This window comes from Corythoichthys intestinalis, chromosome 18, assembly GCF_030265065.1.
Source record: "Corythoichthys intestinalis isolate RoL2023-P3 chromosome 18, ASM3026506v1, whole genome shotgun sequence".
NCBI lineage: Eukaryota > Metazoa > Chordata > Actinopteri > Syngnathiformes > Syngnathidae > Corythoichthys > Corythoichthys intestinalis.
Window position 1 is genome coordinate 29736017 of NC_080412.1, and position 24240 is coordinate 29760256.

General features: G+C 38.3%; 1 protein-coding gene across 3 annotated transcripts in view; it reads left to right on the top strand.

Moving 5' to 3' along the window:
* The first annotated feature begins 4 nt into the window (after window positions 1–4).
* Window positions 5–24240, top strand: part of arhgef12b (Rho guanine nucleotide exchange factor (GEF) 12b) — a 72459-nt gene continuing 48223 nt past the window's right edge. The window contains exons 1-5 of one of the 3 annotated variants that reach the window (XM_057820486.1): window positions 5–118; window positions 4813–4985; window positions 21887–21978; window positions 23823–23921; window positions 23995–24044. In XM_057820486.1, the coding sequence (XP_057676469.1) occupies window positions 4879–4985; window positions 21887–21978; window positions 23823–23921; window positions 23995–24044 (348 nt within the window). In that variant the 5' untranslated portion in view covers window positions 5–118; window positions 4813–4878. Of the gene's footprint in view, window positions 119–4812; window positions 4986–8461; window positions 9056–13642; window positions 13661–21886; window positions 21979–23822; window positions 23922–23994; window positions 24045–24240 lie in introns of those variants that run through there. The other 2 variants (XM_057820487.1, XM_057820488.1) reach the window with 2 other exon arrangements.

Sequence of the window (24240 nt, forward strand, 5' to 3'; positions counted from 1 at the left end):
GTGGCGCAAGTGTTGAGGCTGTAGTGACAAGGCATAAAGAAAAACCTTATGACAAGGAACCCAGTAAACATGCAGTATAAGCCTTGCGCCCCTTTATTATCCGATTATGATTATGAAGGTAAGACCATTTTCATTCATTCAAGCTGTTGATGATCGATGAATCTAACAAGATATCCGTGAAGTTGTAACCACTATGAAAAAGAATTTCAAGCAATCTATTCGGCGTGTATCGCTTTTAAAAAAAGTATAAATCTTAGGAATAATACAGAAAGTGTATCGTTTGGATGTGCCACGCCAAATAGTGTTTACAAGGAAACAAACTATTGACACGTTGCAAATTTGTTGAATTGAGACCACTGTTTGTTGTTAGAAATTGTTACATGGCTGAAAGCAAAGGGAAAAAATTAAACTATTTTATTGCGGACATACCAGCTCATGTTAGCATTGACACAAACAAGGATTTAAAATGATCCACGGATAGAAAGATTTGTAGTTCTTAAAAGATAAACGTTATTTTAAGTTATAATTTGATATTTTCGTTTTTATACAATTTGAAAAATTTGTTTAACTAGTAGGTCGCCATTGTTGTTGACGTCGTAGGGCGGTGACGTCACATGGTTACGCTGCTAGGCTTCCAGAGAATGACTCTAGAAACACAAACATGTCAATACTGTTCAACCTAGGGGTGTGACAAAATATCGAAATGGTAATACAGTGGGGCAAATAAGTATTTAGTCAACCACCAATTGTGCAAGTTCTCCAATTTGAAAAAAGATTAGAGAGGCCTTTAATTGTCAACATGGGTAAACCTCAACCATAAAAGACAGAAAGTGGAAAAAAAACCTGAAAATCGCATTGTTTGATTTTTAAAGATTTCCAAATTAGAGTGAAAAATAAGTATTTGGTCACTTACAAACAAGATTTTTGGCTGTCAAAGAGGTCTAACTTCTTCTAACGAGGCTCCACTCGTTACCTGTATTAACTCATTATTGGTATAAAAGACACCTTTCCACAACCTCAGTCAGTCACACTCCAAACGCCACTATGGCCAAGACCAAAGAGCTGTCGAAGGACACCCAGAGACAAAATTGTAGACCTGCACCAGGCTGGGAAGACTGAATCTGCAATAGGTAAAACGCTTGGTGTAAAGAAATCAACTGTGGCAGCAATTATTAGAAAATGGAAGACATACAAGACCACCGATAATCTCCCTCAATCTGGGGCTCCATGCAAGATCTCACCACGTGGCGTCAAAATGATAAGAACGGAGAGCAAAAATACCAGAACCACATTGGGGGACCTAGTGAATGACCTACAGAGAGCTGGGACCACAGTAACAAAGGCTACTATCAGTAACACAATGTGCTGCCAGGGACTCAAATCCTGCACTGCCAGACATGTCCCCCTGCTGAAGAAAGTACACGTCGAGGCCCGTCTGCGGTTCGCTGGAGAGCATTTGGATGATCCAGAAGAGGACTGGGAGAATGTGTTATGGTCAGATGAAACCAAAATAGAACTTTTTGGTAGAAACACAGGTTCTCGTGTTTGGAGGAGAAAGAATACTGAATTGCATCCGAAGAACACCATACCCACTGTGAAGCATGGGGGTGGAAAAATCATGCTTTGGGGCTGTTTTTCTGCAAAGGGACCAGGACGACTGATCTGTGTAAAGGAAAAAATGAATGGGGCCATGTATCGAGAGATTTTGAGTGAAAATCTCCTTCCATCAGCAAGGGTATTGAAGATGAGACGTGGCTGGGTCTTTCAGCATGACAATGATCCCAAACACAGCCAGGGCAACAAAGGAGTGGCTTAGTAAGAAGCATTTCAAGGTCCTGGAGTGGCCTAGCCAGTCTCCAGATCTCAACCCCTTAGAAAATCTGTGGAGGGAGTTGAAAGTCCGTGTTGTCCAACGACAGCCCCAAAACATCACTGCTCTAGAGGAGATCTGCATGGAGGAATGGGCCAAAATACAAGCAACAGTGTGTGAAAAGCTTGTGAAGAGTTACAGAAAACATTTGGCCTTCGTTATGGCCAACAAAGGGTACATAAAGTATTGAGATGAACTTTTGGTATTGACCAAATACTTATTTTCGACCCTGATTTGCAAATAAATTCTTCAAAAATCCAACAATGTGATTTTTTGGGTTATTTTTTCCACATTCTGTCTCTCATGGTTGAGGTTTACTCATGTTGACAATTACAGGCCTCTCTAATATTTTCAAATGGGAGAACTTGCACAATTAGTGGTTGACTAAATACTTACCGGCATTTGCCCCACTGTACATGAATCAATATTGAGCCACAACAGTTTTTTTTGATATTGCATTTATATTTCAAAGAGAGATTTGTTCACAATGGCCTGGTTTGGTTCCTTTTTTTAGGACACCTTGAACTTCATGTCCACACTGTTGTTTTCTTCACTGACCAATTATAAATCAACATTTGGGGATCAAAATGACAAAAAATTTACCCCAAAATTTGAATAGTTTTGTATTTGATAATTCAACATAAGCAGCAGGTATAGTCATAGGCGTTTTTTTTATTTTTTTTTTTATACATGCCCTGGTCAAATGCAGTGCATACATTGCAAAACAGTGGAAAAATTATAACCCATCTAACGCAAAAAGGGTGACTGTGGAAAAGAAAAAAGCTCCCTTCTACTATGAGATTTAAATGTTGCACTACGTTTCACGTTGCTGTTGTGCTGCTGTATTGTTGACATTCCCTTTAACGCAGCACCGTCTAATACATGCATAAAATAACCCCAGGCTCTACTGTAGCGTTTATTCTAGTGCTGCAACGATTAATCGATTAACTCGAGTATTTGATTAGAAAAAAAAGATTTGAATTACATCTTGTTGCTTCAAGTATTCGTTTAATTAAAGTGGCGTTGTAATGGTTTATTTTTAAAGTTTTACATTTAGTTTTAGTGATTAGGGTGGATATATTGCCCTCCGGTCTGCCTCTTTTCAAATGGCTGAATCCAACTGCTCCCTGTTAAGACCAACATAAGAAAAGGTTTGTTTGAGCTATTTTTTTTTTTAAAGCATTCGTAATGTAGTTAATGCAGTTCAAATGGATTGGACGTCTACAAGTGACAAACTCATTCCAATTCACAGTAGAAGCTTGTTTTTCTGTTTTAGTTGTTTGTAGAATATCCTAGAATGATTTCCTGACCAATGTATCGAATCACTCCATCTAGGTTTTTCATGGATTTTTTTCTAACCATTCATTCACCCGGTTACAAAAACAAATACAGGCATGCAAACTGGTTAGTAGTGAAATAGGTGACAAAGTAACATGGACACGCGGCATGCGCGGAAAAGTGCATTTCATAGTGCAACCAGAGACATTTCGAATTAAACACAGTACATAATAATTTAACATATACAAGTCTACATCTCTCATCCTGAAATCAGAACATATAAGACGCATTAAGTAGCAAATTATACAAAATCTAAATTATAAAATATACAGTATGTCCCCTTTGCATTAAGCAGAGAACAGCTGTACTCCCGTCTCTCACTATTGTCAGTCATTTGTTGTCACGAGAAGAGAGTGGCAGTGATAGGTCTAGGTCATCGGACTAGAGCAGGGGTCCCCAACCTTTTTTGCACCACAGACCGGTGTTATTTGGGTCTTTTTTTCACGCACCAGTGTTCTGACAAATTTTGCAACCCATCAAAAATTGCAACGATGTGATTCTGCGCATGCGCGTAACGTTAAACATAGCCGCAAAATGCGCAAATGCAGCGATTCCAAAGTAAACACTACACAAACTTTCTTGAAAGAAAGGAATATTAACTTACGTTTGATCATGGAAGGACTTGTAGAAAAGTTCTCCACAGATACATCCTGCAATGTTAGCTGCAAACAAAACCTGCGCACCGCTGTCACCATTAACGACTTCGCCTTGTCGTTAAGCATTATTTAAGAAGCCCGCTTCACAAAGATACGATGTTGGAAATTGCAACAAGGTTTTCAGTGCTCTCGTAGCGATGTCAGGATATTCCGGAATGACTTTAATCCAGAACCTCGGTAGAGTTGTTGTCTCAAATGTACGTTTAATAAGGTCGCCGCCATTTGCGATATCTACAAGTTGATCCTCCTGTTGCAGACATGCTCGAATCACTCAGTTTATTCACAAACGGGTCACGAATCCACTCCTTCGCCGTTCGTGGGTCTTCGAGGTTGTAGGCTCGTCAGGTGCCCTTTTCGCCGTAAAAATATCTCCAAAAGTCGTCTGTTTTCCAGTCATATTCGCTTGTGTGGGGGCTAATTATTTCCGGGAACAAATGTGCTGCGTCGGCAGCCTAGTAATACGTTATTATCGAGGACAAGCGCACATAGATATATTATATACACAAACAAGATGTACTGCTAGCAGTCAAATCAATGGATTTCTATGACGACATTCTAATCTATCCCGTAGTATTATATCTAGAGTAGACAGGGATATTGGTGTGTTAAGCAGGGGCACAGGGTTAATTCAGCCAGAATGCGGTCGTTATTAAATTATTATTTCTGTGCGGCCTGGTAGCAAATGCGCACCGAAACCGGTCCACGGCCCGGCACATGGGGACCCCTGGACTAGAGTGTAGTTTTGAGCATGGACTACGGTTTTGAAGTTAACGGTTTCACTTGCTCGTTGGCACCCCACCCTCCCCCGCCCCATTTTTTTCTCCTCGGATCTACATGTTTCAGAAAAATTACCCATTTTGATTTCAAAACGGCGAAATTTCGCCGAAAGGTGGCAAGTTTGCATGCCAGAAATAGGTGCCAACCCACCTTCCTTGTTCCCCGTTTCAGCTGGCAACAGCAAAGAGGCATTGTGAGTGGCAGTGGCGCCAGCGACAGCGTTCGCCGTGGCAGTAAATGCCGTCTGCGGAACCAGCCTCGGCATCAGCGGCACCAGTCGGCGGCCCTCGATGGACCACTCAGACGAGCTGTTCTGACCCGCCATGCTGCAGGGACGCCAAAAGGTGAGTGTGCCTCAATTTCTACACTGTTGATCAACGATCGGTCCGTTACTCACTGATACGCGATGGTGCACAGACGCTCATCATTGACGGCCCGGCGGACTTCAGCGCGGTGGCGCTCGGTTGAGATGCTGAGAAGAGTAAGATTAAGTAAAAGTCAAATTTCAGAAGGATCGGTGCTTAAAATGCCAAATTAGACGGGAAGCATGACAACTAAATAGAGATGAACTCGAAGCACATTCATTTGTAAAAGTGCAGTGGTTTAAACAGGTTGATAAATATGTAGGGGTGTAACGGTACACAAAAATCTCGGTTCGGTTCGTACCTCGGTTTTGATGTCATGGTTCGGTTCATTTTCGGTACAGTAAGAAAACAAAATGCAAAATATAAATTTGCTAGTTGTTTATTAGACACCTTTGTGCTTTCAACAATAGGAGCATTAGCCTATACAAAGCTAGAATTCTGCTCAAAAAGTAGCGGGTATTTAAAGATAATCCAACAACAATTTGCCTTTCAGACCCCGCGTATTGGTCAGCTTTCTTTCTGAAAGAAAGAAGAAAAAAGAAGTCCTGTGCTAAAGAGAAAAGCAATCCCAATGACAAAGATTTTAACTAGGGCTGTCAAAATCATCGCGTTAACGGGCGGTAATTAATTTTTAAAATTTATCACGTTAAAATATTTGACGCAACTAACGCACATGCCCCGCTCAGATTAAAATAGCAGCACAGTGCAATCTCCACTTGTTACTTGTGTTTTTTGGAGTTTTGTCGCCCTCTGCTGGCGCTTGGGTGCGACTGATTTTATGGGCTTAAGCACCCATGAGCATTGTGTAATTATTGACATCAACAATGGCGGGCTACTAGTTTATTTTTTGATTGAAAATTTTACAAATTTTATTAAAACGAAAACATTAAGAGGGGTTTTAATATAACATTTCTATAACTTGTACTAACATTTATCTTTTAAGAACTACAAGTCTTTCTATCCATGGATCGCTTTAACAGAATGTTAATAATATTAATGCCATCTTGTTGATTTATTGTTATGATAAACAAATACAGTACTTATGTACCGTATGTTGAATGTATATATTCATCTTGTGTCTCATCTTTCCATTCCAACAATAATTTACAGAAAAATATGGCATATTTTATAGATGGTTTGAATTGCGATTAATTACGATTAATTATTAATTAATTTTAACATGTATTTTACAAATGAAATGCCTCAATGAATCTTTTTTTTCTTCTTATGAACGGTTTTCAAAAGCTTTATTGGTGGATTTTCTCAAGTTAAAGCACTACACAGAAATTAATTAATTTAATTGTGTAAGCAGAATCTGTGTATTATTCTTATTATTTAATTACAGGTGTTTTAGCTCATTTCAATTTATTTTATTTAAATGGACTATTATTTATATTGTATATTTTATGTTGTATAACTTTAGTTCCTATGTGAATATTAGTTCCTACTTGTTTTGTTGTGGTAGGAGGGTTTTGTATTGAACACGGGGCCGTGTTGGTTATTATTATAGCAGAGACAGCAGTAAATCAACAAAGACAAGTCAACTGTGCCCCGATCTCCCACTCAAGAGATCTGATTGACTCAAAAAGTGTGTTACGATTGCATATTAGTTTGAAAATCGACCGGATCCACCGTATTTTTACATGAGTGACTTCGGGTCTGCCCGATCCTTGCTACCGGTAGTAGTATTGACGCAGGAGGGTCGCGTCTCGCGTCAAATAATAAACTCTAGATTCTTGTCGCGTGCGTCGTCTTGAGCCGCTTTTGGGACGCGTCTAACACGCGGCCGCACTGCGACTGGTGTTCATTGGCTGATTGACTTTAACGCCCACGTTTCACTGCGTTCTCGCGGCGGCCGCGTAGTCACGCCGTTGACGTTTCTGGGTTATACTGCCCTACCGTGTTGGTCCCCATTATAGTAGAGAAGACGGAGTAAATATAATCTAAACAAAGAAACTGTAACCCGATCGACTCACAACCTCAAAAAGTAAGGGTTACATTACGTCAGAAACTCGTTCAGTATGCCTCCGTACCGAACCGAGCACCACGTCCCGAAACGGTTCAATACAAATACATGTACCGTTACACCCTTATAAATATGCATAATATAATTACACTTTGGTGCAAAATATGAGAACAATTGCTCTGTAGTAGCGTTTCTATTGTGTTTCAAGAAAAACAGTCATGTGTTCAAATGACCCGAGGATTTTGGTGAGCTCCCCCAGCAGATCCTTCTTGTCCTTAGTCAGGTCTCCTTGGGCTCGGAGGGCGCTGATGACGCCGGCGTATGCCTCCAGCTCTGGAGACATGAAAAGAACATAGGTGCGTGTTAAACACTGGAAAGCTTTCTCAAAAATGTACATGACATAGTTCTCGAGTTTCATTGAACATTTCAATGTCGGGATTGTTGTATCGCACCCAGTTTGCGCAATATCCTTTTGCACTCATCCCGGCCCAGGTCAAGGATGGTGGGCCAGACCACCGGCATGGTCCCAGTCACCACCGGTTTCTCCAGCTGAATCATGAGCTGAAATGACAACATGGTGCCACTCATATCTAAAGGCAGGACCTTAAATTGTGATTAAGATGATGGTTTATTAATGATAAGCACTTAAATTTGAATACAAGACAGCACTAGTGGATCAATCTTAATAAACTCATGCGCGATTCATCTAAAAAAAATGCGAGATCGCGTCAATGTAGAGGCTTCTACAATCAACTGGAAGAGAATAACGGGAATTGACTGCGGGCGATGGGTGTGTTTTGTGTACGACTTGACACGATTTGACCATTTCGTACGAATATTCCAGCGTTAGATTACTAAAACAACAATGTATCGATATTCCTGCAGCAAGACTGCGATGCAAAAAGGGAATTTTTGAGAGGGAAAATTAACTAAAATGTCGTTATCTAGCCTTTTCGCCTCTGCTGAGCGTCTGATTATCTTACCTTCCGTTTGCAGGACAAACTCAAGGCCTCGGCAGCGTTAAAAATGCACAAATCCAAACACCCATAGCGGACTGCTCACATTTATTCAAGGCATTGCATAGCAACGTTATCCTCGAAAAAACATAAGAGAGTAAAACAGTCGAAAAAGCAGTTTAGAGTCAAATGTGTTGCCAATGTTTACGTTGTCTGCTAGCTGTGATTAGCCCAATGGATGGAGGTGTTTTCTTCTTCGTGTGCGAGTTTTTTTTTTTTTTTCTTGAAGGCTACCATCTATCGACCGTAAAAAGTAGTGCACGTACAAGTGAAACAATCACTTCGAGGCCGATTGAAATACACGTGTACGTGGGCTGGAAATAACAATAAAATGATTTATTATTTCTTATTCGCTATTCACAACAAGTGATTTTACGATTAAAATATTAAATAAATCTTAAACATTTACAACATATTGTAAAAGAAACAGATTTCCTCTAATTTAATGATAGTATCCGAAAAGTCCGACGGGCATTTGAACGCAGCATTTTTTCCCTACCGAGGGGAAGAGGGCAGAGGCGAAAGCATTTCCTTCAATTTTGCATCAAAGTGAAGTTTCGGGAGGAAAAAAACAATTGACGTCGGCCGACCGAGAGAGAAACGACGCTAATAAAACTGCACGTGACGGGACGCGGGGGATGATTTTAAAATCTGGATTTTTATCCGGCCAAAACTTTGACACAACTCCCCCCGCCGCCCCTCCATCCATGACACCACAGTGTCACGAAGGAACATTTTCCCACGGAAAATAAAATAGATACAGCCGTCACGGAGAAGGAAAGTACACGCCAAAGGAGTTTTATTTTTTTTTACGGGACAAAGGATTTGGCAAAATGGAACATACTCCAAGGAAAAATCCAAAAGAGGAGCGGCAGTTGTGATTTTTTTCTTCCCAGGAAACACTCCCAAAGTGAAATATAACGGACTTTGGTTAGACGTTTCAACAAACGAAGACAAAATGTTTTAATTGCTCCAAAAGCTCTTTATAAAGATGTTATCGGACTGAAAAAGTTTGACAATTGCAAAGGAAGCCCAATGAGTGGGATACAGACAACCCTCACTGATAGGTAAGCTCACTATTGAACAGCATTGCATAATGACCATTGAGGCTTCGAGCTCACTTTGAACTTTCAATTTCGTGGTTAAATTAAAAGTTATGGATTCCGACTGAACAAGAAGGTCTTATTTAACATAGAAAGTGTAAAACCACAGTTAAAAATGTAGCAGTTTGGCTAGTTTTGTGGGAACACACTTTTTTTTTTCGTAAGCTCAGGATATGTTGTCTTCCTTGCTGTTAATTGAACCCTAAACGCTTGCTTTTATCGTACAACAATGTTTTTAAAAAAAAAAATTTTTACCACATGTAAATACGATATTTTACGTGTATTTTTATCTATTATGGCTGTCTTGCCCAGATATATGAAGATGGTAGATTGTCGTCACTAGGCATGTGCCGGTATGAGATTCTGACGATAACCTTAAAAAAATATCACGGTTTCACGGTATCACGGTATTGTAATTACAGGTCTAGAATGTGTTACTTTGCGATATCTGCGTTTAAAAAAACTTTTTTCCATTGAACAGGATTCTTATTTTTCAAAACATATTAACAAATTGGAACATAAGTATAATGTTAAGTTAAATAAATTAAAAAAATAACTGAAATATTCTAAATAAGGCAAGGCAAATTTATTTCACAATTCAACACAAGGCAATACAAAGTGCTTTACATCAGTGTTTTTCAACCTTTTCAGAGTCACGGCACTTTTTTTTTTTTTTTTTTTGCCAATAACAGCAACACAGAACAGAAAGTCCTTTGTTCGAATATCTAACTTATAAACTATTAAGAGTCCATACCTTGTAGTAAAAATATGAAAGAAAACATTTTTGAGCCTTCTTTTCCCCCCAAACCAAACCAAACAAAACAACCCCGCCCCCCCAAAAAAACAAACAAAACAAAAAAACACACACACAAAAAAAAACTATTGAAGAACCAACCCAACCCCACCCCCAATACCCATGGCACATATCTCCAAAGCCATATATTATTATTATTATCGTTCCCCTTTAAGGGGGGGAAGAACAAGGCACGTTTTTACATAGGAAAAAATGTCGCGGCACACCGAAAACCAAAACTGTTCCAAAATTACTTCACAGTATATTTAATTATCCAACAATTTCTTAATATTTATTCTAACTCATTGTGATTTGAGCCTGTTTAGATCAATACAAAGCCGATATCCTGCTCTGATTTCTAGCCATCGGCCACCTTGCTGTCCTCGACAATGTGTTGGAATAAAACACGGGGAGGATTGACGGTCGTCACATGGATAAAATAGAACACTTTCGTGTATATCGACACTTGACGAGTCTAATCCAATGACGTACAGTAGACGTGCTGGGGTCCACATTGTAGCGGAGAACAAGGTGGCTAGAAATCCAAGCAGTTCCTGAACGCGACACGAGCAATACCTCCCTCATACCTTCTACCTAGTCCTTCCTTTGTTCCTTCTGCAACTCCGCCCAACGACGTTAAAAAAAAAAAAAAAAAGGGTGATATTGGATAATTTCTCGTGGCACACCTCACACTTACGGCACACTAGCGTGCCGCGGCACACCGGTTGAAAAACACTGCTTTACATCACATGAAGACCATAAGCGGAGATAAAATGATTCATAAAAATCACATTAAATCAAAAGAAAGTTAAAACAGACATTTGAGACAGGAAATAAATCATACATAAAATGAATAAAAAGCAAATAGCTTGAAATTTGAAATATACAGGGTATAGGCAGTTATGGATATGCTGTGATAAACAGTAGCGTTTTTAGCCTTGAGTTAAAGGAGCTAAGAGTTTGAGCACACTTCAGACCTTCAGGTAATTTGTTCCAGAGGTGAGGAGCATAATAACTAAATGCTGCTTAACCCTGCTTGGTTCTTGTTCTTGGACCATACAGGAGACCGGTTCCAGATAACCTTAGGGGTCTAAATCAGGGGTGGGCAAACTATTCCACAAAGGGCCACAGTGGGTGCGGGTTTTTGTTGCAACCCACTAAGGGGACACCTTTTCACCAATCTGGTGTCTTACAAGTGCAATCAGTTGATTGCAGTCAGGTGCTTCTTGTTTCCCCTGACTCCTCATTGGTTAAACTGCCTGTGCTGGATCAGTTGTAACAAAGACCAGGACCCACTGCGGCCCTTGAGGACCGGTTTGCCCACCCCTGGTCTAGATGCTTCATAGGGATCCAATAACTCAAGCATGTATTTTGGTCCAAGGCCATTAAGTGTTTTGTAGACAAGCAGTTGTATTTTATAGTCTATCCTTTGACACACTGGAAGCCAGTGTAACAATTTCAAAACCGGTGTAATGTGGTCCAGATTCCTTGTATTTGTAAGGACTCTAGCAGCAGCATTCTGTACTAGCTGCAGTTTCCTGACTGTTTTTTTTTATCAAGACCTGTATATATACAACCTTTGCAATGGTCCAATCTACTGAAAATTAATGCATGCATAAATTTTTCTCTGTCTTGTTAAGTCAGAAGCCCCTTAACTCTGGCTATATTTTTAGGTGGTAAAAAGCAGATTTAGTGACAGACTTTAGATGGCTATCAAATTTTAGGTCTGAGTCAATTAATCTGAGTAACTATGCCAAGATTTCTCACTTGATTTGTAGCTGTAAGCAGGGGTGAAAGTGGGCCAGAATGGTCAGGAACACAGTTCCGGTATGAGATTTAGGGCCGGAACGCAGTTCCGGTATAAGATTTAGGGCTGGTATGCTGTTCCGGTACATGGTGCTTTGATTCCGAAAACATGACAGCAACTGTCAAAACTCTTATGTAAAAAAAAAAAAATAAAAAAATGCTAAGTTGCCACACATGCATTTCAGCTCCAAGAAGAAAACAATTTACCAACATCAGATTTACATACACAAGTGTTAACAACAAGCATAATAAAGTGCTTGTGTAGCGTAATCCGTTCCCACCGATATTTATTATTGATTTTATCCCACGGGCGGCATGGAGGTTTCCACAGCTGCTGCAGTTATATGAGTCTGACGATGATGAGTCATGTCAATGTGCGAATGCACGCAGCAAAGCAAAATGCCTGGACTCATTTATCCATTCAATTGGCTGACATGCTGACATGTGATCAGCAGAGATGGGTAGTTCTGATTGGTTCAAATGTGCATGTTTTCTGGAACAGCAAAAAAAAAAAATCTTGTTGAATTGATGCGACAAAAAAGGGCAATGCAACATAAAATGGATCAAATCTTTAAGAGCAACATAAGAGTTGAGGAGGCTTATATCTCATATTTAGTTTTATTTGCTTTGATGGGGAGGTTCAGAACATCTTAGATGTCAGTGTGCACTTTGGACTTATATTTGTTCATTTATGTTAGGCTACTTATTCATTTCCTTATGATTTAAAAAAGTCAATGTTTGCGTGATCTTCAAAATATATTCCATTTCACTCTGCATAATATAAGTCATTTGTACTTATTGTTTCTGAATGTATGTTATTTATATCTTTATTATTAAAAAAAAAAAATGTTTACATGAACTTCAATTTTAATATATATCCTATGGAGGAAATGAGGGAAAATAAAAATTAGGAGACGGAGGTTGGGGTTAGTGCGGTTTTTGTTAACTTTTATTTTGAAAATCATTGAAAAATAAAATTTTGAATGAAAAAAATAAATAAAATTTCTGGCTCCGTGGCGACCTTCATGTCGGGTAGTTTCAGCAAGAAATTCTAGCCACTTTCACCCGTGTCTGTAAGTGACATTGTGCCAAGGTGCGTGCTTAATTTTGACCTTTCCTTTTTTTGGCCCAAAAATGATGACTTCTGTCTTCCCCACATTTAGCTGGAGAAAATTCTGGCACATCCATTCATTGATTTGATGCAAGCATTTACTCAGGGAGACCAAGGGAGTATAGTAATGTGGGGACCCTGAAATATAGAGTTGTGTGTATATGTGTGTAAATAAAACGAAAATAAATGCAGTCCTTCAGGTGAATGTAAAGCCACAGCTTAACATTATTATTATTAGAACAAAAATAGGAATTATTTTCCATAAAAAGCACATGTGTATTACTCATACCATGTTTACATTACTGTATACACACTCTTTCTCAACACAGGCAGTTGCCAGAGAGAGGAAAACACATATTTTACCACCACTAGACACACTAAACGCGCTGGAATAACTCTCGTAGCTGGTGGGAAACATTCATGATAGTGTTTACTAACCTTTAATTTTGTACAAATGCGAAATCATATTGGAGTTATTGCCTCCTCAGCAGCCACCCTTCGCAAACATGTTTTATGTCGGTTGGCCCTCCTCCTCTAAGCCGCGGCCGTCTAACTTTTCTGTAGTCAAAGTGTTCCCATACTAGCGATTTTGTTTTCTTTAACGGGGGGAAAACGTTCAGGAGTTTAACCTCCTCCAGCCATCGTGTAGCACAGCTGACCCACGAGGGTTGAGATTTTTTTGCGGTTTTGACGCCATGACGTTTTCATACCACTGTATACCTTGAAACCGGTTTTCGGCACATGCCTGGTAACGTATCACGTGTACTAAGTAGCCAGCAATCCTTTAATAATGTCTCTCTGACAATATTTTTTTTGTTCCGTGTTTTTAACATCACAAAAGCCTGGCATTTCAACAGGGGTGAGTAGACTTTTTAATATCCTGTTTTGTAACTGATTACCCGCTATTGACAGCGATGCATGTCCAATCCACTTAAACTTGAATAGTCGCTGCCAAACCTCCCTGTTCATATTGGATTGGGCGTTGCTGTGTTTATCCCGCCTTGTCACGAAGCACATGAAGGAGTGTACCCCTTGGAGCAAGAAAAAAAGTTAAATTAAAAGTCCTTATTGGTGGCGGCGGAGCATCAAAACAATCGCTCACTTGATTTCCTGACCTTCTTCAACAATGGGCCACTTTTTCCTCTCCAATCGCACATTAGAAACAGCAAAGGAGCTCATTATTGGATACTTTATGGCATCATGTCATACAGTGAAACTGAAGACTTGTATTATCTATATCTACCACATGTGAAGAATATTGGGGAGCAGTGTTGTTAATCTTACTTTAAAAAGTAATTACAGTTACAAATTACTTCTCTCAAAAAGTAATTGCATTAGTAACTCATTACCTCATTGTAAGAGGAATTGGTTACTCGGCAAAGTAACTGACGTTACTTTTCATGTTCTACACGTTATTACATTATCCATTCTCGTAGGGTTGTGACAAAATATCACAATGGTGACATATCATGATACTTTGTATCCCAAAAGGTTATCGATATACTCCTGCCAAGAATCGAGATCTCATTTTAAAAAGGTGTCAATGTTTGTAAAAAAAAAAAAAAAAAAAAAAAAAGTTGCTACCAAAATCTTCCACCTTAACCCTTTAATACCTGCAATATGAAGCAATTGTCAGAGAATCACAAAATTTTAAAAGTAAGGTCTTACTGAAACCTTTTTTTCACATTTTTAAAAAAGAAAAAAAAAGATATGTGTAATAAGCGCTCTTATATCTATAACCCTTGCTAAATCCTGTATTATTTTTTCTCATGGAACCTGCAGATGCATAAGTTGACTTGCATCCATTATTTTTTTTTGAGGAAAGATATTTTTAAAATCTGAATTAGTCTCAAATTAGTCTCACATGATTTTTAAAAAAGAAAAAAAAAGATATGTGTAATAAGCGCTCTTATATCTATAACCCTTGCTAAATCCTGTATTATTTTTTCTCATGGAACCTGCAGATGCATAAGTTGACTTGCATCCATTTTTTTTTTTTTTTGAGGAAAGATATTTTAAAAATCTGAATTAGTCTCAAATTAGTCTCACATGAGTTTATCACGAGTTAGACGTCCAATCCATTTGAACTGGGAGGGTGGCAGCGAATGAACATTCGTTCATTCGGTGCCATCCCTCCCACTTCAAACGGATTTATAGTCTATGGCCGTCAGTGGCAGCCAATGCCAGGCAATGAGGTCATTTTGGGCCATTTAAGGTCATTTACCTGTTGATTTTCAGTTACTTCCTGTTGATTTTGGGGTATTTTATGGGTCATTTCCTGTTTATTTTGAGTTACATAACAGGAAGTGACCTGGGAATCACCCAAATTAATAGGCAGGGACTCAAACTCAACAGGAAATGATCTGTAAATGAACAGCAAGTGACCTGCAAATGCCCTGAAAATTGGACAGAATGACTGTGAATGCTCTGGTTTCGAATGAACGAGCATTCCCAGTCTAGATGGATTGAGCGTCGAGCACCGTCAATGCAACCTTAGAGTTAAGTGAGACACTATTATAGTAGAAGATTTTGGTAGCAACTTGTTGGATCCTTTTAATTATTTTTTTTTTTTTAGACATTGACACCTTTTTAAAACGATATCTCGATTCTTGGCAGGAGCATATCGATAACCTTTGGGGATACAAAGTATCACGATATATCACCATTTCGATATTTTGTCTCACCCCTACTCACTACTAACAAAAACGTCGTTAGTAACGCTGTTACCTCTCAACACCGTTATTAACAGCACTGTTAGGGACCCGAAGTTTGAAAAGGCATCAACCACTGTTAGTGTAAAGGTCAAAACTAGAGTTGTCCAATAATGACTTTTTAAAGGATAATTGATATCCCGATCTTTTCCAGCACCAAAAATCCGATACCGATATATGTGGTCGTGGGCTTGCATTATTGTTAGTAATGATAATTATTATTTTTACATATTATTGCTAATAGTATTGATGCTCCACTGAATGCTTTAATAATCATAAATGTAACAACTTCAAAGTTTTCCAATTAAAACAAACATTATGTAAAAACGTTGGCGAACAACATCAACTTAAGTTATAGAAAAAGTGCCAAAATAATGTTCCGTATACCGTAAATGAAATACTTTGAAATGACCTAATATGTCTGTAATTTGATAGAGGAATAATTCACAAATAAATCACGTTAACACTAGTGACTCCAAAGAGCGACTAGGGGGCGACAAAGCATTAGAAATACAGGCAGGCAAGCAATCATATGACATGCCAATGGAATGACAATTCCCAAGATGCATTTTACTGGGCTTTTGCACAAAATTTTAATTATGTGTTTCTACTTTTCATATTGACTGTTTCTTTCTGGTGCCACAGTAGTAATATGTGTTGACTTTATAATTCATTATTTTTCATTGAATGTTCATCTATTTGTGCACAATGGGTGACTAGGGTCTTTCCCTTAGTTAAAAAATCCCAAGCATCTTAGTTTGGAGAGGTTACTCGTAAGCACAGCTGCTGTGCTAAGCTGCGACCAGCCCATGCACAAAGGTTGCATGCTTGTACATTAACTTAGAACCAATGGCGCAAGACCAATGCCAATATTTTGCGATATTATTTTAAATGCTTATATCTGCCGATATTATCGGGTGGCGGATATTGTAGGACAACTCTTGTCAAAACCATCTTTCATTACTTAACTGCGTGCCTACTTATGGTTGTAAATCTCCCCTCAAAAACAGAACATTCATTAGTCGGTAAAGATGGATAACATGATGAGAGTGCATACATGAAAAAATGTATTTCTTGCCAACGCTGCATTTCATGAGCTGTTTTGTTTCCACATTTTGCTAAAGTTTTGGCCTCATTTGTGTTCTATTATCTGAAGCAGGAAGAGCAGGAAAAGGTTGAGTTGCCCAGCAACGGCGCTGCCAACTTCTTTTTTCTTTCCAAGGGTTTCTCAGAGGAAAGAATCCGCTTCGTGGAAAGTTGCTCATTGCGATCATCTGAACAGTGCGATGAATACTTGTTGAACATACTTAAGTAGTTCTTAAGAAGTTCTCTGACAACATTTCACTACTCGCTATTTCTGGATTCTGTAAAATCTGTTATTGTCAGTACAAACCGGACAAAGACACTTTAGTCAAGGAGTGGACCACAGAGGCCCCCGTTTACGTCTTATCATTGCAACAACATTGCCCTTTGCTACGTAATCGACAAGATTTGGAAAATGAGGTAGCCATTCTATAAATATTCTTCCCAAAAAGGAGACAAAACAAACATAAGTGCTCCTTCCAGTTCTGTTTGTAAATGGAGCATATTATGCAATATTACTGGAAGCATGTACGCTGATAATTCAAGTACTGTACGTAGGCCGCGCACACACGTCGATAATCGTGCTCGTTAATTATACTAGTTTAATTTTTATTGTCAAATTTGAAAATGTTTTTAAAACAAGCACATATTTTGATAGTGTTTTTCATATTAGGAGAATAGGAATCATATATTAAAAAACCCGGTGTGATGGAGAAAACTGATCAGTTTTGGATTCCACACCCAAAAATAGGTTTTGGACAACTGTTTTTAACCCTTTATTGCTGAATGTATCACATTTGATACACCTAAAATTTCATGATTTTGAGAGTAATTCAGAATTTTGACATTTTTTCTTTTTTAAAAAAAAAAAAAGATGGCTGCAAGTCAACATATGCATCTGACATGAGAATAAAAAACAGGATTTAGCTAGGGTTAGAGATATTAGAGCAATTATTACACATATTCATTTTGACATTTCTTTTTACAAATTAAAAAAAGGTTTCATTAGGACCTTATTTTTCAAATTTTGGGATTCTCTGATAATTGCTTCATGTTGCAGGTCTTTAAGGGTTAACCTAACTCTCTCCAATGTGATTATTTTTCTCCACTAGTTGTGAAAGAAATGAGAACCACACCAAAACACAATGGTTTATTTCTAGGTACAAGGTTTTAAAAGTGTTTAAAATTCAAATTTTACTAATTTGGATTATTTTAAAAGGCATCAAACCCCCCCCCCCCCCCCCCCAAAAAAAAATCCGTCAAATTTAAATGGCTCTGCATCATGCTAATAAATAATGTATTTATTACCATTTTGTGACATTCTAGGAGTTCTTGATTTTTTTGTTTGTGTTCTCGAAGGGACAGACAACCTCTTGTATAAATGACCTTCATGTGAAAAACGGTTGCTCAAATTATTTAAGTATACAAATAGTGAAGTTTTAGATATTTGATAATGTTGAAAACCACACATAAGACACCGCTTACAAACGCAGACATTTTGTGACGTCATTTATACACCCACACACATACAGTATACACATTAGGATTGTCAAACTATCAAAAGTATCAAAGTATCGATACTGAAATGTCTCCCTATACAATATTTGACTGCAAAAGCATTAATACTCATTTGTTTTTGCATGACCACCAGTGATGTTTAACGGCAGTTGAGTATCACAGCGTTTCTAACCGCGTTATGTTTTTCAGTAGTGAGTAATCTTTGAAGGGGACGTTACTAAAATTTGGTTGAATGAAGCGCAAGTTGTCTGAAATTGTTCACAGCTGCCTGGGAGAGAATAGAGCGGAAAGGGGTGACTCAGTTGCAAACGCGATGATGATTGGCTAGGTGGCTCGGAGCGTTAGAATAGCATTTGTGTTCCCGTTAGCAGTAGCATTTAGCGTGGCAAGCGTTAAACTCTCAGGCAACTTTTTTTTTTTTTACATACACATCATGGCATCCAGTTCGGTACAATTAATTGAAAATAATCTACGGTTTTCCTGCTGAGTGTGCAATGTCATCACCAAATTGGCATTGTCCTTGTAGATCAGGGGTCCCCAAACTACGGCCCGCGGGCCAGATACGGCCCGCCCCCACATTTGGTCCAGCCCCCTGAACAAAAAAAAAAAAAAATTTTTGAAAAATTAAAAAAAACATTTTTTTCAATAGTGTTATTTATTTCCTGGCTTTTTTCTGTGAAGAACCCAGAGAGGGTTATTTGGTTATTATCTATTTAATTAATACTGTTATTATTATTTATTATTATTATTTTATTTACTTTTGTTCCGTGAAAAATCCAGAAAGGGTTATTTGATTGTGGCTTTCTGAAAAACAATAAGTCTTTGCTCTGATGACTTTTTTGCACACTCTTGCCATTCCTTGAACTTAAAGAGAGAGTCACCTAAAATGTTTTTTGACTTCACAGCTATGCCCTTTCAGGGTTAATTAGTGTAGTTAGTTATTAGTTAGTTAGTTAGTGCATTGCTTTATCAATGGATTTGGGACCTTCATTGGTGTTGTATTGAATGAGGCGTGTCCAAACTTTTGGCCTGTACTGCGCCTCGGTACAGGGGTCAAGGTTCGGTGTGGGTTCAGTAAAACAGGAGAAACAAAAAGGCTTTTTTTCTTACGGCATTTGAAAGTTAACGTTTGCACTGTTATACAAGTGAAATTAAAAAAGAAAAAAAAAATTACAAAGTGTGACGTAGGGTTTTTTTTTTTTTTTTTTTTTCTGTCATGAGTAATCTAATTAATTACTTTTCTCATATTTGCAACACCATTACCGTTACTGAGGATGTAAAGGCATGCGTTATTTTGCGTTACTACGTTTGTTGAATAACGCGAGAAAAGTCTGCGAGACACGGAGAGAGAAAAGCGGGAGAGAGAAAGAGGGAGTTGTGACGCCGTTGCAAACGCGATGCTAGGCTAGGTGGCTCCAATGATACCTGACTGTAGCCGACAGCCTACAAACTACGCCCACCTGATGCTACGCTAGATATCACATGTATATGAACTAGATGTGAAATGACACTCGGCTGCATTAGTAAATGTATAGAGAAGTAGATGCGAAATGATACACTTGCCGCTGTTAGTAAAGAGCCGCCATCTTAAAGCAGTAGACTTCTCAGAAAGGCTCTGTTGTAGAGAACCTTCCTAGCGAACCTAAGTAACTTTTTATCTAAAATACTCCTAAATCGGCAAAATCTTGACTTGAATCTATCTTTAAATTGTAAAACAGTTTTGGTAAGACTTTACAATAAGGGTCCCTTAATTAACATTAGTTAATGCATTTTTAGACAATAACTCATGTTTAAGTAACACTACAATAATTAATATAATTGCTTATCTAACATTTATTAATATATTTACATTAGTTAATGCATTAGCTAATGCATTAGGTAATGCATTAGTTAATGCATAACCAGACAGTAACTAATGGTTTGGTAAAATTAAAAATATATACAGGCTTGTATAGGGTTAGGGTTTACTGTTAGGGTTTGTTAAATTAGCATTTATAATTTCTTAGTTAAGTATTAACCTTAATTAACCATTACTAAATGTTTTTTGAACCCTTATTGTAAAATGTAGCACACGTATCCCTTAACTAAGAAATTAGAAATGCTTAAGTTCCCCCCTCTCAACCTTTATTAACCATTACTGAATGCTTTTTGGACCCTTATTGTAAAGTGTAGCACATGTGTCCCTTAACTAAGAAATTATAAATGCTTAAGTTAACAAATCCTAACCCTAAACCCTAACTTAATCAACCCTAACCCTATATAGGCCTATATATATTTTTCATTTGACCAAACTATTACTTACTGTCTGGTTATGCATTAACGAATGCATTAACGAATGCATTAACTCATGTTAATTAATAGATTAATAAATGTTAGATAAGCAATTATATAAATTATTGTAATGTTACTTAAACATTATTGTCTTAAAATGCCTTACCGAATGCATTAACTCAAGTTAATTAATATATTAATAAATGTTAGATAAGGGATTAAATGAATTATTGTCATGTTACTTAAACATGAGTTACTGTCTAAAAATGCATTAACTAATGTTAATTAAGGGACCCTTATTGTAAAGTGTTACCACAGTTTTAAAACTTTTTCGTGTAGAAAGTAGACTGAAGGGAACTAATGCAATAACGGGAACAATTCTAAAGGTTGATCCACAACATTAAATGACTTCCAAAGGTTACTATCTAGTTATTGCAATATCCACAATACTGCTGTCTAGTTAAGTTTAGGGTAAAGAATTGGGCTAGGGCGACTGTTCCAAAAACCCTTTCAACTTCACATAGTGTGAGCTATGTTTTTATTTATTTTTTTAATAGAAAAAAACATGAAAAGTAAAACCAATTACTTTGCCAAGTACCGGTAACTAATTACTCTTACATTCAGGTAACTGAGTTAATAACTCAATTACATTTTGGGAGAAGTAATTTGTAACTGTAATTAATTACTTTTTCAAAGTATGATTAACAACACTGGTGAAAACAGCAACACACATAGACACAGGCACGGGTGCATTTGATAATAAGCATTAATGATGTCACGATGAAATGCGGGAAATTTGTGATACTCGCATTTGATTGGATAGAAATATCCGGCACCACTTTTTATGGTCACTTCTTTGAAATGTTGGATTTTATTTTATTTTTTTTAATTAATTCAGTGTTATTTGAATTCATTAAACGAAATTCTTGCCGCTACCCCTTTAAAAAGTCTTAATTTTCACTTGTTGAAATTTGTAGCAACTCTGAAATAGATATGACTCAGAGTCTAGTCAGATAAGCGAGGTCCACTTTTTCGCCCCTCTTTGCTGCTCTTTTGGTCTTTTGGCCCCCCCACCCGCCATCCTGACAGGAAGAGCTGACGTCACATTTAAACAATGTCCAGCCAACATCAGGCGACACGTCGACTCAACACCGAGGGCTCTCGCACACCTCCTTTTACTAGTCTTCTATTTTATACATTTTGGGGGTGGGAGGCTATCTTAAGACTAGGACAACAGTCAGGAGTCCCAAAAAGCTTCCTCCTGTCTCCGCTTTCCGGGAATGTGCCCCTGGAAGCACCCCCACCCCCCCCACTGCCTCCCGTGTGACGCTGTGAGCATTGTTGAAAAACCCAGGGCCCCTATTGTCACTCCAGTCCAAACAAAACCCCCTCCTGCTTAATGAGTCAAAGAGCCCAACCTGGACTATTCATACAAAAACTTGAACCATTAAGTCTGAAAGTCCCCTCCCAAAATAGTCAAAATTTTGTTTGTGTCTCTGCAGGACCCCGAACATTCTCAACAAGGATCCTCCAGAGAGGAAGCCCAAAAACGACAAATGTGGCGTCTCGCTCAAGCACGAGTTTGACCCCACCGGTAAGAAACTGGCGTCGAATCGCCGCTTTGCTTAAAAGTGAAGTGCACCATCACCTTGTAAGCACAAAGTCAGGCAAGTTAGCTTACTTTTATGGAAGTAAATGTTTAAGGCAAATCCCTTAGCTTGTCGCCTTGCTCGTTTGAAGTCAGAAAATGTTATTTTGGGAGCCAAGTTTGAATCACAGCAAAGGCAATTACACTATCCTGAGTGTTGGGAGAGTTGATAAACATGTGACGCGACTGGAAACAGATGAACGCAACCTCCTGACTGTACATTAGTACGTTATGCTAGGGGACTTAATACAGAAGCTTGTGTCACGCCACCTGAAGTTAGCCGCTTCCAGCACCTCCCCATTCAAATGAATTGGACCATAGACTTCATAATATATTGGCAGGGCGCGGGGCGGATTAATAGGGGGCCTAGCTCCATCAAAGCTGACCGAGTGGAAACACAAGAGTTTTTTACGTTGAAAATTCTTGTGAATAAATGCTTAAATCCCTGAATTCTTTATAGATGTGGACGTAAAACAGTCTCGATTCTTGGTTAAAAGCAAAAAAATGGGCAGTTAGCATTTATTTTAAGTAAACTTGTCGAATGCGATGATAGTCTTTAAGCCACTGTGGTGCCGCCTTATCACCACAGAGATTTTTACGTTGAAAATTCTTGTGAATAAATGCTTAAATTCCTGAATTCTTTATAGATATGAACGTTAAACAGTCTCTATGCTAGGTTGAAAGCAAAAAACGGGCAGTTAGCATTTATTTTACGTAACTGTCGAATGTGCTGCTAGCCTTTAAGCCACTGTGGCGCCGCCTTATCACCACAAAGAGCTTTTTATGTTGAAAATTATTGTGAATAAATGCTTAAATCCCTGAATTATTTATGGATATCAGTGTAAAACAGTCTCGATTCTTGGTTAAAAGCAAAAAAACGGGTAGTTAGCATTTATTTTACGTAAATATGTCGAATGTGCTGCTAGTCTTTACGTTGAAAATTCTTGTGAATAAATGCTTAAATTCCTGAATTCTTTATAGATATTAACGTTAAACAGTCTCTATGCTGGTTTAAAAGCAAAAAACCGGGCAGTTAGCATTTATTTTACGTAATTATGTCGAATGTGCTGCTAGCCTTTAAGCCACTGTGGCGCCGCCTTATCACCACAAAGAGCTTTTTATGTTGAAAATTATTGTGAATAAATGCTTAGATCCCTGAAATCTTTATGGATATCAGCGTAAAACAGTCTCGATTCTTGGTTAAAAGCGAAAAACTGGGCAGTTAGCCTTTATTTTACGTAAATATTGCGAATTATGTCACCAATGCCGTAGCGTTTAATTTCTCCCATTGATTTTTTTCACGTTACGAAATCCATAATATAATAATTACCTTGAATCCTCGAACAAATCACTCCTGAGACAATTTGTATGCGGTACAGCTTTCGTACTTTTTCAACCTAAATCCGGCGTTGAATCGCTGCATGTGTTTGAGAATAACTGCGACCGACTTCGACCGACTATTGTGGGACGGCCCCCTACTTGAATGCGTGGCGCAGTGTCTGGGGAATGTGTCACGTCAATATCATTATGAAGTCTATGATTGGACACCTATTGCCGTCAGTGGCAGTAAATGTGTTAAAAGATGTTTGCGTTCTGGTCCCTTGAACTTTTACTTCCTGTGTGGGTGCGCTTTCCCACCATGTGAAATATGAGCATATTTATCAGACTAAGCGCTTGGCGGTGCTTAATCAGGATAAACCCGCATGCGCTTCACTAGCGGCTTGCCTCATTCTAATTATAATTATCATTAAGATGAGTACCATTTATTTGTTTGTGTCCGCTTACGTCAGGTCTTGTCCAGCGGTGCGTGATAATCCAGAGAGATGAAAATGGGTTTGGGTTGACAGTGAGTGGAGACAACCCTGTGTTTGTTCAGCTGGTCAAAGAAGGTGAGGATTTTACACACACTGACGAATGCATTTGTACAACAACATGACTTTTGGTGTGTTTGACGCTTGCTAGATGGAGCTGCAATGCGAGCTGGGGTCCAGACTGGAGACCGAATCATCAAGGTGTTTTCTTGATTCATCATCTTAAACACAAAAAGACTAGGGATGTCAAAGGATTAAAATTTTTCATGGAGTTAATTACATCTTAAAAATTAATTAATCGTAATTAATCGCAATTCAAACGATCTATAAAACATGCCATATTTTTCTGTAAATTATTGTTGAACTGGAAAGATAAGGCACAAGACGGATATATACA